The sequence below is a fragment of the Ursus arctos genome, unplaced genomic scaffold, assembly GCF_023065955.2.
Source record: "Ursus arctos isolate Adak ecotype North America unplaced genomic scaffold, UrsArc2.0 scaffold_16, whole genome shotgun sequence".
Classification (NCBI taxonomy): domain Eukaryota; kingdom Metazoa; phylum Chordata; class Mammalia; order Carnivora; family Ursidae; genus Ursus; species Ursus arctos.
The window spans coordinates 58,332,752-58,349,406 of NW_026622830.1; the positions used below are offsets into that span (position 1 = coordinate 58,332,752).

The window sequence follows — 16,655 nt, forward strand, 5'->3', positions numbered from 1 at the left end:
GGGTGCTGGAATAGTAAAGAGGACACCATGGGAGTGGACAGAAAAAGGAGAAAAGGGAGGTTTCTGTGGTCCCTTATTCTGCTCTTGGAGCCTGGAGATCCTGCTCCTTTGCCACTCTGACTCTGGAAAGCCACTGCCTTGAGGACACCCAGATAAAAGCACCCCTTTCTTTGGTGGTGTGCCTGCCTGGGGCTGTACCACTAGAGACAGAGAACGTGATGCAGGGTGCTTCCTTGTCCATGGTGCCTCATCAGTTCTGCTGGAGATACTGGAGAAGGAAGAGTCAGGCAGAGGCCATTGTGGTTGTCCCCTTGCCCAGAAACAGCTCGAAACTTTTAGTTGCGCTTCTCCCTACAGTCTAGCTTGTTAAAAGGGGAGGTGGGCTCCAAGATCTTCTCAGTTATTCATTCAGTAACTATACACTAAGCACTCCCCTATGCCAGGTACCTTGGTGGACCCATGAGGAGAGCTGAAAATACCAAGAGCTCCCTGCTTTTAGGGGCTCACAGTCTAGAGATGGACAAAGCACAAACCAAAGACGTGAAAGAAAAGAGCAAGTGCTATATACGACGACTGAAGTATGTAATGAAGGAAGGCTGGGAAGTCATTGGATAGGAAAATATGAAAGGCCTCACTGAGGGTGACATTGCTGAAAACAGATTGACAAAAGGGAGCTAGACCTGCACAAGTCTGTGTGCGGTGTGTCAGAAAGAAGGGACCGCTGTTGCAGACACTCACTAACAGAGCTGGTTTGGCCAGAGGAGGTGAAAAAGGCAGCCCCCGTGGCTGGAGGGACACTAGGAGGAGAGCAGAGGGGAGGGAGGAAGGCAGGGAGAGGTGCTGAGGCCTGGGAGACTGTTACTTATCTATTGTTCCTATGTTACTGCCTTGCCCCAGTAGCCTGAATCTTAAAATGTATATATTTAATTTCTCACAGTTTTTGTGGGTGAGGAGTCCAGGCACAAATAAGCATAGTTCCCCAGGCTCAAGGTGTGGCAGAGGCTGCAGCAGTGACTGAGGCTAGACTGGCAGAGGATTTTCTCCCAAGTTGGCTCACATGATTCGGGAAGCTGTTTGGACTCAGAATCTGAGTTCCTGTGTGTCTTCTGGCCTTGGCACAGGCCAAGTTCTCTGCCATGTGTGCTTCTACACATGGCAGCTCAAAATATCTGTGCTCGATTTTTGGTTCAGAGATCAAGAAGAAAAAGGGAAAGGGAGTGAGACGCAGAACACAAGAAAAGTAACTAGGAAGTTAGAAACTCTTTGCAATTGAAACTTAGACATCACATTTCATCGCATTGGCTGCATCCTATTGGTCAGAAGCCAGTAACTAACCACCTAATGGGTAGAGAGTGATGCCTATACCACAAGTCTGGATCGGTGGGAGCCACTGTGAAGGCTGTTCCGCTCATAGACAAAAATGAGGCAACTGGGGCGCCTGGGTAGCGCAGTCCTTAAGCGTCTGTCTTCGGCTCAGGGCGTGATCCTGGCGTTATGGGATCGAGCCCCACATCAGGCTCCTCCGCTAAGAGCCTGCTTCTTCCTCTCCCACTCCCCCTGCTTGTGTTCCCTCTCTCGCTGGCCGTCTCTCTCTGTCAAATAAATAAATAAAATCTTTTTTAAAAATTTTAAAAAAATGAGGAACTGGGTCTCATTCTAAATATAATGGGAAACAATTGAACAGTTTAACTACAGAGGACAGCAATATCTGCTTCTTCGTTCATTTCCACCCCATCATAGTGCCCACATTTACACAAGGCCAAGTGGGAAAGTGTTCCAATATTACATTGTTGGAACCCAGGCCTCTGTTGAGCGGCCCTCCATGCCAAGTCCCACCCCTTCTTGTAATTCTTCCATCCTGAAAATTGTGCTTCAGATACACAGGGGACCACCCCACCCATGTTACATTATCCACATACACCTGATGATGTCCCAAGAAGTGGATTCTAGCCTGATCCCCACTAAGCAGCTTGGGAAAGTGGGGAATATGTGAGAGACACAATGATTTAGGACTCAGAACTGGGAAAACAAAGAAAAAAGGTCTGAATTCAGTTCTGTCTCCTGAAACCTCAGACCCTGGTTACATTTCCAGAGAGTGGTGGCTATGGCATTTTTGGCTCATAGTGTACAGTTAAGGAGATGACATGGGGGAGAAAAGTAAACAGTTCGTTGCCAAGAGACGGCAGAGGCCAAGGTACTGGAATCTTGAAGAAGCGACCTCACTTCCTTGGTGATAGGCCCCAATTGAACTTAGAACTCTGGTAACCAGGCACATCCATTCAAAGAAAGCCTGCTTTCCAGCTCACTTGACTCGAGACGTTCAAGAGAACAAGATGTTCTGTTGCTGTATTCCTACTTTCAGGGGCTTTGGCCCAGAAAGTCCAGAGAGAAAGACTTTCACATCATTGTAGTCGTCGTCTCAGCCCGCTTTTCCGAGCCCTCTGGACATGTGGCAGGAGACACCACCAGGTAACACAGGGCAGCTCAGAGCAGCCCACTGGAGAGCAGGCAACAACAGTGATCCTACTTCAGCAGGCCCACACCTCTTGCCCCTCACTAAGTGTGTGTGTGTATGTGTATGTGTGTGTAGAGGAGGGGGCAGAGGAAGGATGCCCTTCCTGGGCAGAAGCAAGCTGCCAGGTGTTGGAACCTGGCCCATCTTTCATGTTCACACCCCAGGTCATAGCAGGCAGGATGAGAAGCTGAGTGCTGGGGACCAAGCTCAACCACCTGTATGTTAATCATGAGCCCTAGGGTTTCATCTGGCTTCCTCTTTGTTGGATGTCTTTTCTGCTGCTTCTCTTAGCCTTAACTGGAGAACACGATTTCTAATGGGGGTGGCCCCTTGTGGCAATGTCCCGTGAGGCCACTAATGTCTCTTGGCCCCATATATATGGGGCACTGCATTTTCGGAGCTGCACCCAGGAGATCATTGATGAGCTGGTCTGTGACTTTAACTATTCCAACTCCCTAGACAAGTGTCAGGTGCACCAGACCACCCAGGATCAGTGCTGCCTGAGGTGAGAATGGGAAGAGGGTTCTCCACACCCAGGGCCCCCACACAAATATGGGGACAGACCTAGGGCCCTCCTATAATGTTTCCACATGAGTGTCCCTCAGGCCCAACCACAAAGTAATCCCAACATCTACACCTCCACCACCAGCTATGGGATAAGGTAGGAAGACTCTTCACATATATGGGAATGGTAGAGAATATAATTAATGTTTTTTTGCAGTTTAGGGGCGTAGGTTATTTTGTTTTGTTGTGTTTTATCTTACTTTTCCCGAAGCCATGAGTGTCTTTGTACTGTTTTTATTATTTTCCCTACCCACCCAGGTATCCTGTGTAGAACCCAGCTCCACTGTCCTTGGAGAACTTGTCTAAGGCCTTATAAATCCTCACACTAAATAGGGTGATTGAACATAAAAGGAATGGTGGGATGAAGTCATTCTATATGTTTCTCTATAACGCGTCATTTCTCAGAGTACATCAAATCATTGTAGGTCCACCAGGTCACAAGCTGTGTCCTTATATGTCTTTTTGGACCTCCGTAAAGGAGGTCGTCAGCCACAGTAATTCAGCCTTTCAAGGCTGGTGGAACTTGACATGATTCAATTCTGTTGCCATTTCAGCAATGCTGCAAGGAACACTTAAGTGTCTTAACAAACTTTTTTTAGCTGCTAGATCTGCCAGAACATAGAACCACAGATTGGGTGGAAGGCCTCTGATGCCTCCTGGCCCAGGTAGCTGGCTCTATCTTTTCAGAGTTCCACCCAGGACATCTTTGATGAGCTGCTCCAAGGGTTCAGCTACTTCATCTCCTTTGACAAGCAGCAGGTGCATCAGGCCACCAACAACATCCAGTGCTGGTCTGGGGTGAGAATGGGTCCAAATTCATGTCCTATCTCAGGACCCACAGATGATCAGGGCAAGGCCAGAACCCACACTAGAAACAATTGGCTCCCCTGTGGCCTGCCAAGGAGGGTGGTTTCCCCTGAACCTTTCTCCCCATGTCAGGAACAGACCAGGCCTCATCAGCATGGGAGGAATGCCATGCATTCCATGCTCTGGACAGTTCTCAGGCCCAACGTCTATGATCTCAAGCAGCGTTGGAGATGCTAAGCTTCTGCTTTCTCCTGTCTGCAGTAGGGATGTTTACCGATGACTTAAAGGCATAGAGTTCTTAATAAAGGCTATTAAAAGAGAGAAATGCTATTGTTGCTCAACTAACAAAATGGGTTAAAGGGAACAATGGTTTATCATTTCACCCCTAAAGCCAATTGCACCTTTAAGCCTAGAGCCCTTTTCTGGGCGGGCCTTCAAGTCCCTTTTCTTGCACAAGTTCCCGAAGCGTTGGGAGTCTCTGGTCTGAACGCCAGACCCTGATCTTCCTGGTGGTTCATGGAGTTGAAGCTGAGTACACTGCGCTCCCCCCCCCCCCCTGTCTTTCTGGTGGGGAAAAAGAATTAATCCTGTCCCTGGACGAGGCCTGCACGATGCTGATGCTCAGAGAAGGCACAGTGGAGCATTTCGTATGCTCCCTGGTACCATTCTTCCCAGATATAAACATATCAAATATCACAATTTTCTGCATAATACCATGTGTTCACTTCACCCCAACAGGTCCTGGGCCAGCTCAGGGACACTAGGATAATAGAAGCTGTGGTGAGCAGACCACTCACAAATCTGCCTCAAACTTAAGCCCTGATACTGGTCTGCATGGAAGACGGAGTAGACTAGACCTATGGCCGTGAAGAGTGTAAGTGGAAAAACCACTCATTCAGGTTTTCTGGATGAGCAAACCACTGCAAAGTTCAACAGGTGAATGCCCACCCCAGGCACAGCACAGGAGTGAGACTCCCACCTACTAGCTGTATGTCTTGGGAATGTCACTGTACCTCTCTGAGCTTCACTTTCCTCTTCTGAAAAATGGGGTGGTAAGAGGCTGAATCTCATAGGGTTACTGTAGGAAATCATGGGAGAAAACACGGCACGGGCTTATCTGGGGCCTGGCTCTGTAGAAAAGGCTGCTGAACATGCTGGGCATCTTCATGTTTAGTAGTTCTCGCTCTCCAGTGAAGAAGCTCTCAACCTCAACCCTCACAGACCTGTGGCCCTTCTGGGTTTACAAAAGCAAATGGAAAGCTCATAGTTTTCCTGTTTGCAAAGGACTTCTGAGATTCCATCTAGTTGGTCCTGGCACTGGTCCTTTATGTGACCAGATTAGGGAGTCACTGGGGGCAGGCAGAGCCGCCCAAGGTCCACTCAGTATTTGGAAAGTACTGGTTAGGAGTCATTCATTCAATAATATGTATTAGGCATGTAGTAATGCAGGCACTTTCCAGTCACTAAGATAACTCAGTCGACAAAGTAGATACAATGTCTGGGTCTCAATTTTAGTCAGAGGGTCAGATAGTCACTCTACACATCATAAGCACCCATGTCCATAGTTCATTAGATGTGACATCTTCATGGCCTACTCTAGGTGTGAATAGATCCACCCGTGTTTGTACCATTATGATGGACTATAACAAGTAAAAACACGGTCTTTGGGTCCAGAAGGAAAGACTGCTGCCTCCACAGAGCAGGGTGGGAGATACAGGGGTTGTGGCTGGGGAGGGACTTTCAGAACCATAGATCTCACAGATCTCTTGGTTTCCATGGGAGGGCTGAATTTGGGGGGCTTCCTGAAGAAGCAAATGAGTCAAAAAGAGCTATGGATGGGCCTTCAAGCCCTCTGGGAAGCAGAGCACAATCTGGGCTGAGCTGGTGCCTAAAACATCCACCCCTTTGATGGTCTCATCTTGCTCTGCCTGCCCCTTTCCGTATCCACCTCTGCTGACCACAACTGGGGCCAAGAATAGAAGGTGTGGTGAGCAGACCACTCACAAATCTGCCTCAAACTTAAGCCCTGATACTGGTCTGCATGGAAGACGGAGTAGACTAGACCTATGGCCGTGAAGAGTGTAAGTGGAAAAACCACTCATTCAGGTTTTCTGGATGAGCAAACCACTGCAAAGACAGCTACAGAGGGGTTGGAAGTGGCCTGGGGCCATCTTCTGGGACCCACACAGAAAGAACGGTGCTGTGGGAGTAGCATGTGGAATGAAAGGCCAGGCCTCTGACTGTGCTCCACATATGACTTGAGGTAAAGCGGGGGGGGGGGGGGGGGGGGCTCTGTACATCTGAAGTGCCATGACTGGGACCTGAAAAACCATGTCCCCATTCTCCTGCTGCAGCGGGAACTTCTGGAGCCTGTAGAGGCAGAGGGTAAGGGAGATTGCAGTTTGGGAAGGCTATCTGGAATGGGGCTCATGGATTGGAAATTCATTGGATATATTTTTTTAATATTTTCTTATTATGTTATGTTAGTCGCCATACAGTACATCCCAAGTTTTTGATGTAAAGTTCCATGATTCATTACTTGCGTATAACACCCAGTGCACCATGCAATACGTGCCCTCCTTAAGGCCATGGTATATGTCCTGTTTTTGGAAAGGCACATGGAAAGTCAGTTATGTGGATGAACCTTTCTCTTTAACCTGCTCCAGTGCCAGCTCCAGGGCTCCTTCCAGTTGCAGAGCCAGAAAAAGGGCCTTCTATGGAGCTAGAGGCAACCCCAGCTCTGCATCGACCATCACCTGCAGTGTCAGAGCCAGCCTCCCCTCCATCAGCTGTTGCAGAACTGGAACACATGCTCCCATCATCTCCATGTGTGCCGGGTGCTGAGCTGCAGTCAGCTGGACCATCAGCTTTCCCAGGAATTTTCACTCCAGCTCTGACAATAGACATAGAGCCCACTGTGACCCCAGATGGTTCCTGCTGTGTCACCCCAAAGAACCAGCTGGGTGAGGAGAAGCCTGACCTCCTGGACTTCCCTTCCAGGCTTGTGACAGAGCAACTCACATATATGGATACGGTGAGCAGTTAGGCTCTCAGGGTGGGGCAGGGACAAGCGTTTCTTCTGCTGTAGGCTGCCTCACACCTGCCTTTCCCTGATGTGGACTCCTATGGTCTGGGACCAAATCTCAGCTCCACCACTTCCCAACCCTGTCAACCCATCAAGGTGCTTAGCCCCAAGCTTTCACTGTCCAGCTGCGGACTGTAGCGAGAGACCCTGATAAGCACTGATACGGAGGTACTAGGGAGAAGAAATGAGCCAGAATGGAGAGACCAATGGGCAGGCCCTGGTCCCGTGGGTGGAGGAGGGCAGCTCTCTGTGTTCAGTCAAGTCCATGGGTCGCCCACCCACTTGTTTTGGAGGCTGAGTACCCTCATCAATTACTAGGTATCTGATGTGTACTTAAGTGCAGGGCAGATAGATAAACCTGTGGTTGTAGCTATCATGTGAGAATGTGTATCTGAGAGGGGAGTAGAACCAGAGGGATGAATAGTTGGAGGGGAAGAGTCCCCCTTGGGAGGAGCCACCTTGAACAGCAGCGTGGAGCTTGGAGTTTGTGAGGATGATCAGGATGCAAATGCCCTCCTTCCTTCCCTCGTCTCTATTTGCTCCTGGGCCATCCTGTCCTGGGCCCCTCAGTGAAAAAGAATGGAGTGACATCCAGGGACTCCAACCAGGCTCAGGCCACATTCTCAGCTTTCTGAGCTCTAGCTCTGACCTGTGACCCCTATCTAGGACACTACTCTTGCATGTGAAATAGCTGGGTGAACAAACCTCCCCCTGTTCTCTAGGAGCTGTTCAAGAAGCTGCTGCCCCATCAGTGCCTGGGCTCCGTCTGGTCCAAGCGCAATAAGCCTGGCAGTGAGCACCTGGCACCCACAGTCCGGGCCACTGTCGCCCAGTTCAACGGTGTGGCCAAGTGTGTCATCACTACCTGCCTTGGCAACCCAAGCATGACAGCCCGGGACAGGGCCATGGTGGTGGAGCACTGGATCAAGGTGGCCAAGGTATGCAACGGGAAGCCCAGCTGAGGTGATCTCCTGCGTCTCGGGCACTGCTCTTCCCTTGATCAGGTCTCAGGGTGGAAGGCCCTGGTCTTTGCCCTAGGGACTGTGCAGTCCCTAGGCTCTTCCTTCCAGAGGCTGACTGTGACTTGCATGGCCCAATGTTGGGATGCTCTGTTCCTCCTTGACTTCTTCCTTGGAGTGAGGTAAAATCCTTTGTCTCTCAGCATTGGGACTCTTTGGGCCTTATATGTGCCCTTCGGCAGGTCCCTGGACATCTGCTTCATCCAGGAGGAGTGATTTAAACTGAGGGTGACTGAAGCTCTAGAGAAAATCAGCCTCCACTACCCACGTGACAGCTCATTCTCTTCCCTCCCCAGGCCTGTCAAATCCTGCAGAACTACTACTCCCTGAATGCCATCGTCTCGGCTCTGCAGACTGTCTCAATATACCACCCCAAGAAGACATGGGAGAACGTTTCCAGGTGAGACGGTCTCTCTGCATGGACGGACCAGGATGGATGAGGGATCTCCCAGAGGCCTGTCCTCTTCCCCCTCAGCCAGCTTGGACCTCCTGGGAAGCAGCAATCCCTGACTACAGGACCTGGGCTGGCAGGCGGGTCTCTCAGCCTCCCTGGAGAATAGGCCACCATGTCTCCTGCTTTAGAAATCAGTTTTCCTAAATGTTCCCCCACAAGGCTGAGCTGAATAAATATTTTCATGTGTTTACAACCACTAAACTCTGCCCAATTGAAACCAAAATTGACCAAAACAGAGCTGCTCAATTAATATGGGAATGGAGTCATAGGATGACCTACATCAGAGCTCTCTCCCATGTCCTACAAAGACCTTAGTGCTCAGAGGAACCCAGAGAAAACTGTTATCCAGGCAATTTGACACTTTGGGGTTCTCAAATAAAAGGGACTTGCACTCAATCCTGCCACATTAGTCCTCCAATCGTCCTGCCTCCTTTCCCTCTATTCAGGAAGTGCTTTCAAAACTTTAAAAAGCTGGGCACTGAAGACAACCCACAGAGCAGGAAACTAGTCATCAAGGTAGCATGGAAGGTGCAGGTCTGGAAAGAGAAGAAGGGTGTGAGGGAACAGGGTCCTGCATGGATGAAATAGGGAATGGCCTGAAGCATTCCTTGGAGAGGGGAAGCCTTTGGCATGAATGTGGTGACAGGCTGGGGTGAAGATTCCATTGGGGGTGGAACAACCAGGTGCTGCTCAACCAGATTCGCTAGCCTAGACACCCTGTCTCTCTATGTTAACAGCTAGTCCAGATGGACACCTGTACAAACCTTGAAAGCCCAGAGGACAGGGCTCTGCTCAGTGAAGGGGTTGGGATGGGTTGAGGGCCACAACAATAATGATAGTAATACGATACTGAGTCCTCAGGAGACGATGGGAGGTAGGTAGAATTCTCACTTTTCCTGATGAGAAGACAGGCTCAGGGAGGCCAGGCTGCAAGCTCAGGGTCACACATGGAGAATGTTGGAGCTGAGATTTTTCTAGAATCACTCATGGCATGCTTAAGGATAATGTTTATCAGTTATCAGCGGACTTAAGTCAGATGTCTAGGGTCTGAATTAAAAGATGGTGGGGGCAAGTGGACTGAGGGTGTTACGGTCTCAAGGATCTTGTCCTTGGCCCTACAGGAGCAACCATCTAATAAATCTGCCACCCTGGTGATGGCCCTCCAGAGAGCCCAGAAGAAGAGGCTGCAGAAGAAGGTGAGTGTGCCTGAGGCCCAGGGCCTCCAAAGTCAGAGGAGAGGGGCTTCTCCCTGAGGGCTGGAAGCCTCCAAATCAGTACAGTTGGGACTTCAACTCCAGCTCCACTTCCTGTTGCTTCTAAAATTCTTGTTTCAAAGTGACCAGCAGGAGGGTCTAGAAAGCTGGATCTAGAATGTGTTTCGGGATGGGGAGGAGCCCAGGACTATATACCCTGTGATTTTCTAAAAGCAGGCCCTGGAGGTGATTAGAAAGAGTATGATGTACTTGGAGGGTGAGGGGAAAGGGAATTGAGGGGAGACTGCTAAGGGTCCTAGGCTGCTCCATGTGGGAAACTGGGGTGGGCCAGGAGGCTGCAGCATTTTCAGGGGAGGGTCCCCATGGGCATCAGAGAGCAGGGACTCATCCCAACCCTACCGCTCATGACACAGGGTGTTGTCCCCTAACTTGGCACTTTCCTCACTGAATTGGTGATGCTGGATATTGCAATGGAGGACTATCTGGAGGTGGGTGAGCCTGAGGATTGTGGGGGAGGGACCAGAATCCGGAGGTTTGGGAGCAGAGCGCCCCTGTACTGAGCCCTGAGCTCTCAGGACTCGGCAAACCTCCCCTCATGACAGCCTCACAGTTGCCCTTGTGAGCTGGGGTCTCTTGCCCATCTCAGTGATAAGTGAAGGGACTCTGCACTTAGGACACGGCTCCCGGTGCCGAAGACTGGTGAAGCAGCAGAGCTTCCTGAAGGCAAAGCTGCGTGAAGTCTGTCTGACTGGACCTCAGCCTCCCCTGGTGAGGTTGCCCGTGGGGGGAGAATGAAGTCAGGACCCTCCACATCAGCAAGCACCTCAGTAGCCGCAGCAGCCCCTTCCTGCCTGAGGCTTCGGCCTCCCCTACTGTCTTCCGAGAGGGTAGTGCTACAGGGTCCCGATCTGTAGCCAGTCCATCTGCCCCGTGTCCTTTCTCTGGACCCCAGAGCCTTGCCTAGATCCCAGTCCCATTATCAGTGTTTGCAGAGCCCACAAATGTGTCTTGGCCTTAGCGCGGCATTAGAAGGTGTGGGTGTAAGGTGCTAGTAATAACCAGGGGGCTCCTTCTGATGGACTTTGGCTCTCTGCTTTCCAAAGATGTGAGATCAACCACCAGAAAAAGAATAAGGTTGTGTGTCACTTCCTGTAGGAAAGGGTAGGGAGTAGGCCTCAGAGATGTCCCTGGGAAGAACATTGCTTGGCTCCATCCCCTCCGTCTCACGTTTACTGGGATAGTTTGATAATAAAGAAGTGGAAGACCCATCTAGTTAGTAAGTGGGGATAGAGGAATGCCATCAAGGATAGCTTCCCGTAGGAAGGGCTATTTATACTCACCTCTGAGAACAGGTTGGGATTGGATGAATCTGCAGGCAGGAGGGTGGCCATGTGTGCCAGGACCCGGGACAGTTCCCCTCTCCCATTGCTCAACCCTCACCAGGCCCTGCAGCTACCCCCCCCCCCCCCCGCCCCAGGCTCCCTATACATCCTGTGCTTCTCTCTCTGCTCAGGAATACCAAGTCATGACGGACATCATGCTGCTCCAGGTGGCTGCCAAGAATTACACCCTAGAGCCCGAGGATCCTTTTTGGGCCTGGTTCCAGGCTATGGAGTCTCTCAGTGAGGTGAGAGGTGAGGCCCATCAGGAGCTGGGTCGGTGAGGTTCGGGGTGGACTCTTTCTGCTGGCCACTCCTGGGATCCTCCTTCCCTGGGCAGCCTCAGGCCTTGTTGCCGGGGCGCCTGACTCCAGCTGTGGGCAAGCACTGGCAGGGACTCTTAAATGGAAGCTCCTGGGCAACTCACAGGTGTCCCTCTGTCCTTAGCTACACCCTGTCCTGCCAGCTGGAGTCCCGGTCCTAGCTGGTCAGTAGCACTCAAGAAGGAGAAGAACTGGCCGCAGTCAACCTCAGGGCTGAGCAAGTGTCCAGTGGCCCTGCAGGGATTCCTCAGCAGCTGGGGATTTGCGGTGCATCCGCCCCATGTGCTCCACATCCCTTCCTCCCATCTATTTAGTTATTTGACGGGGGGCAATATTTATTCTCTTAAATAGTAAGTGGTAAATTCAAATATTATTATATTAAAGCCCTTTTTTCTTTTAGAGCCCGAGAGTGTGGTTTGTTCTTTTACTTCCTACAGTAACGTAGAAGATACAGACTCTCATATTCATTCCTGAACTAAGGAATCTTAAAGCGTCATCAGCTATTGTATGTGGGAGGAAGGAGAAGAGCCAGTCCTCCTCCCTAGCTACTGGAGGGTACCCCCAAATCCCCTTTACTCAGAGGACAGGTTCATTTCAGTACAATAAATTTGGGCAAACAGCAAAGGCAGCCCCTCAGAACTCCTGAGATTTAGAGGTTGAAGGTACTTCCACAGAAATAGCAACAACCACTGAAAGTGGGAGTCTTTAAGAGTCACACTCCCCAGAACTGCTTCCTGTCCAGGACAGGAGCCGCTTTTTTCCACTATAAAGGAAGGTGGACTATTTCCTGCTTCCTTTGTTGACGTGGTGTTCTTGTTTTGTTTTTGTTTTGACCCAGTATCGAGAACTTGTAGTTTTCTAGTTCAATCTCTGGAATTGCACCAGCACTAAGTGGGGAAAAACATGTAAAGAGATCAAATCCTGCATGTGGAAGGGACAAAGCCAGAGGAAGGTAATTTGCAAATAGTCTGAGGGCAGGCAGGACTTGCCATCCTCAGTCTCCCTCTAAGGGCTCCAGGTTCACCATTTACTGAGACTGGAATCCTTCTGGGATCCTTGTCAATGATCTCTGGATTCCTATTCCTGCTTGTTTTGTGTATGGGAAAAAGACGGGAGGTGTACTTTAAGGCCACAGCTAAGCCTGGTTTATTCACATCTATGCTGACCTATGAGCTAGGATTTTCAGCATTCCTGCATTTCCTTACGCAGTTCTTTTTAAGGCAGAAATTCCCTCAAGGCCCCCGCATCTTGGTGAGATACATGGTAGCCACTTTTCCCTGGCTCGGACCTGATGGATCAGGGACTGGTTCTCTTGTGACAGGATAATTGTCCATATCCTTGACCAGAAAAACCCCTCTCTCCTTGCAGGTCAAGGTGATTTTAAGTCCATGTTGTTCTGAAGTCCATGGTCTCAAACATTCACCAGTTTACACATCCGGTCTCAGTTCACACGCTTACACTGGCTTGTCCGAAATTGCTAACTGAGGTTGACTCCTTAGATCCTGGAGACCCTGAGATAGCTCTGCTCTTTTCAGCAGTCTTGTGCTTAGATTATGTCATGGGGTGTATGAACTTCTCCAGTCAGGAGCTTTGAAAGATGATGAATGAGAGGGGAGGATTCAGGGGGTTTCATCAAGGAAATGCCACCAAAGAGATGACCAGAGTAATCAAATGGCAATAAATACAGTCTTATCAATAATTACTTTTTTTAATGTGTTTTTTTTTTTTTATTATGTTAGTCACCATACAGTACATCCCTGGTTTCTGATGTAAAGTCTGATGACTCATTAGTTGCGTATAACACCCAGTGCACCATGCAATACGTGCCCTCCTTTTACCCATCACCGGTCTATCCCATTCCCCCAACCCCCTCCCCTCTGAAGCCCTCAACTTGTTTCTCAGAGTCCATAGTCTCTCATGCTTCATTCCCCCTTCTGTTTACCCCCTTTCTTTATCCCTTTCTTCTCCTACCAATCTTCCTAGTTCTTATGTTCCATAGATGAGAGAAACCATATGATAATTGTCTTTCTCTGCTTGACTTATTTCCCTTAGCATTATCTCCTTCAGTGCTGTCCATGTTGCAGCAAATGTTGAGAAATCATTCTTTTTGATAGCTGAGTAGTATTCCATTGTATATATGGACATCTGCTTAATCCAGTCATCTGTTGAAGGGCATCTCGGCTCCTTCCACGATTTAGCTATTGTGGACATTGCTGCTATGAACATTGGGGTGCATGTGGCCCTTCTCTTCATTATGTCTGTATCTTTGAGTGTTTACCCTGTTTAGATGGATTATTTCACATAAATTAGATTCCACTTAGCTAGAAAGCCAAAAGCTCTGTTTTTCACTCCCTTCCTGCTCCTCTCTTTTGCCTTCATTCATACACCAAGGAGGATGGGACATCAGCAGCTCACCTTGCCTCTTAATCACATCCATACCCTCTTGCCCCATGTCCACATCAATCAGAGCTCCCTGAGTAATTTCTGAGCAGCACCATCGGTGTCCTGACAGTTACTCCATGTCCCCCAGACCCCCTGGAGTGCCCATTGGAGGACCTTTCCAGTGACAAGGCAGAGAAAGGGGTCCCATCTCTCCCCCAGGTAAGCTTGACTTCGTCCAAAATAGAAACCTTGCTTCATTTCTTTGTTTTGGGGCCCCTGACTCAACCACTGGTTCCCATCAGGTTTCTTAGAGAGAACAAAAGACTTGTACCAGCAGTGTTTAGGATGATGCCATCCTCATAGTGTTTTGCATTTTTTTAATTGCAGATGAATTCAACAGGAAATAAAAGCATTCCATTTTTTTATAATCACTCATTGAGAAATAATCTACGTGATGAAAAAGGTGGGGCTTTCTTGTCTGCTTTGGTCTGGAGAGCCACCCTGATTCTGGGTTCTTGCTAGGAATGAAGGTTGAGTGTGTAGTGGGAGAAACCAACTGTCCAGTAAAGAACTATGACCATGTTCTACAGGCCCCAGAACAACTAGGTCATTTAGGTTGTGTGGTTTATGTGTGAGGGCTAAGGGGTGTCTATGTGGTGTCAATGTAAATGTGATTGTATTGAGTATGTGTGTGTTTCCTCAGGAGGTATTTCCCATTTACACAGAACAATGCAATGTCAACTTTGCAAAATAATCTCCTCACCACTGAACACTTCACATACAATCCCGAATTCCTCCATCACCACAACTGTGCCTGGAAGTTTGTTGAATGTTCCCTTCCTCAGATGGAGATAGAGCAGAAAAGACTGTCCCAGGTCTTGACCTCCTAAGGAGGAAAGTCAAAGTGTGGACCTAGGCCTGTATCCCCGTTGCTGATGCTCTGTGCTACTGATCTGCACTTATCACTCAGCTACGGGATCGTTAGTCACAGAGCAGGGGGGTTTCAGCATCCGTGTACACTCCCAAAGTACTGAAGTGTACACATGTCCCAAACACTGACCACGTTATAAGGTGGCCTCAATGGTCACATAACCCAGAACAACTATAGATGGATTTAACAGCCAGCTCTGGCATAGTCATTAGAGTGAAACTCACATAGAAAGTCCACATGCTCCTGGTCAGTCCACTGATTCTGAGAGCTAAGAGGCCCCATGTAGGACAGTGCAGGCCAACAGCTGTCATAGCTGAGGTCATTGCTTGTACATGGCCCAGAGCAGTTAAGAATCAGGACGATAATTTAATGTAATTTATGACATCACCATACCATGAGAAATGCTCAAATCCTGTAAGTCCATACCCAAGGTACAGTGGCAAATAGGAATTTAAAGTAAAACTTGGCTTTTAGCTTGGTGCCCATCACCCTTGTTGCAAATCTCCTAAACAGCTGGGTTAGGGAGTGTCAGTGTTCACTCCATGCCTCCTTTACTTTCCCCATTGTGCAATCTTGGCACCCTTGTCACAGATCATTTATCTATGTACGTGTGAGTTTATTTGGGGGCTCTCTGCTCTGTTCCACTGGTCTATCGGCCTGTTTTTATACTAGTACCATTCTGTTTGATTACCGTAGCTTTGTAATATGCTTTAAAGTCAGGAAGTGTGGGGACTCCATCTTTGTTCTTCATTCTCAAGATTGTTTTGGTTATTAGGGGTCCTTTGTGGTTCCATAAATATTTTAGGGTTTGTTTGTTTGTTTCTATGCAGTGACATTGGGATTTCTGTAGGTCGCTTCCTCTAGGACCTGGTGGTTGACCTTACTGTTTAGTGTCCCAGAGTCTTAAGTTGTGCCTGTCATGTGTGCATGAGCCCAGAAATGCCTATACATGAATGATCAGATCAGGCCAGCAAACTACAACCAAGAAACAACCAGCGGAGGGCAAGTGACCTCTTTTTCATCTTTGGATTCTAGAACTGTGCTCTCCAGGGTGCTAGCCTCTAGCCACATGTGTCTGCTTATAATTAATTTTACACCAACATTCAGCGAATTAAAATAACACCACATTGCTCACTCACACTAGCTACATTCCAAATGTGCGCATACTAATTTGAATCTCAGGTGGTAAGTTTGGAGGTAAGAGCTGCAATGTGCCTGTAGAACTGAGAGTGTGAAAGCTGATTCATTCAGCATCTCTGTCTCATTCGAAGGTTTGTAACTGTGATCAATTCTTGTTGAAGGGCTCTGACTCCACCAAGTATAGAGAACTTCTGAGAACCCACAGGAAATATCAGGTTGATGCCGTATGACCCACACAGCCTCAACTAGAGGAGGAGGAAAGGGTGAGCCCCTCTAATTGATGTGTTTCTATATATCATATTTGGGTGTCTATAGATTTTCTTGTGGAGAGCATTCAAGATTCCAGTAGTGAGGAGGATGACTCTCCAGGTAGGGAACAACACTCAGGTAGGAAGCAATGCAAGAGGGTTCCGGGTACAGTTGGGTTGCACCTGCTGCTCTGGAGACTGAGGAAGGTGGATAGGAAAGCAGAAGGGGTAGGGAAATATATGTACAAGTCTAATTTGTTCATTTCATATTTTAATGACATATTAGTAAGAGGAATGGAGTCCATAGGCATCAGGTGTGCTGTGTTTGCAATCATTTTTGCTTTCCTATTTAAAAATTCTTTCCCATGGGGGCGCCTGGGTGGCACAGCGGTTAAGCGTCTGCCTTCGGCTCAGGGCGTGATCCCGGCGTTATGGGATCGAGCCCCACATCAGGCTGCTCCGCTATGAGCCTGCTTCTTCCTCTCCCACTCCCCCTGCTTGTGTTCCCTCTCTCGCTGGCTGTCTCTATCTCTGTCGAATAAATAAATAAAATCTTTAAAAAAAAAAAAATTCTTTCCCCTGAAACCTGTACTT

At 48.8% G+C, this 16,655-nt stretch overlaps 1 protein-coding gene across 1 annotated transcript in view; it reads left to right on the forward strand.

The window, feature by feature from the left end:
- LOC125282095 (ral guanine nucleotide dissociation stimulator-like) overlaps nt 1-16,069 on the forward strand; it is a 105,269-nt gene extending 89,200 nt beyond the window's left edge. Inside the window, exons 3-8 of the mRNA XM_057312997.1 lie at nt 6,553-6,920; nt 7,694-7,909; nt 8,287-8,390; nt 9,566-9,640; nt 11,172-11,285; nt 14,130-16,069. Of these exons, the coding sequence (XP_057168980.1) occupies nt 6,603-6,920; nt 7,694-7,909; nt 8,287-8,390; nt 9,566-9,599 (672 nt within the window). The 5' untranslated portion in view covers nt 6,553-6,602 and the 3' untranslated portion in view covers nt 9,600-9,640; nt 11,172-11,285; nt 14,130-16,069. The remainder of the gene's footprint in view (nt 1-6,552; nt 6,921-7,693; nt 7,910-8,286; nt 8,391-9,565; nt 9,641-11,171; nt 11,286-14,129) is intronic.
- Nucleotides 16,070-16,655: the final 586 nt, after the last annotated feature.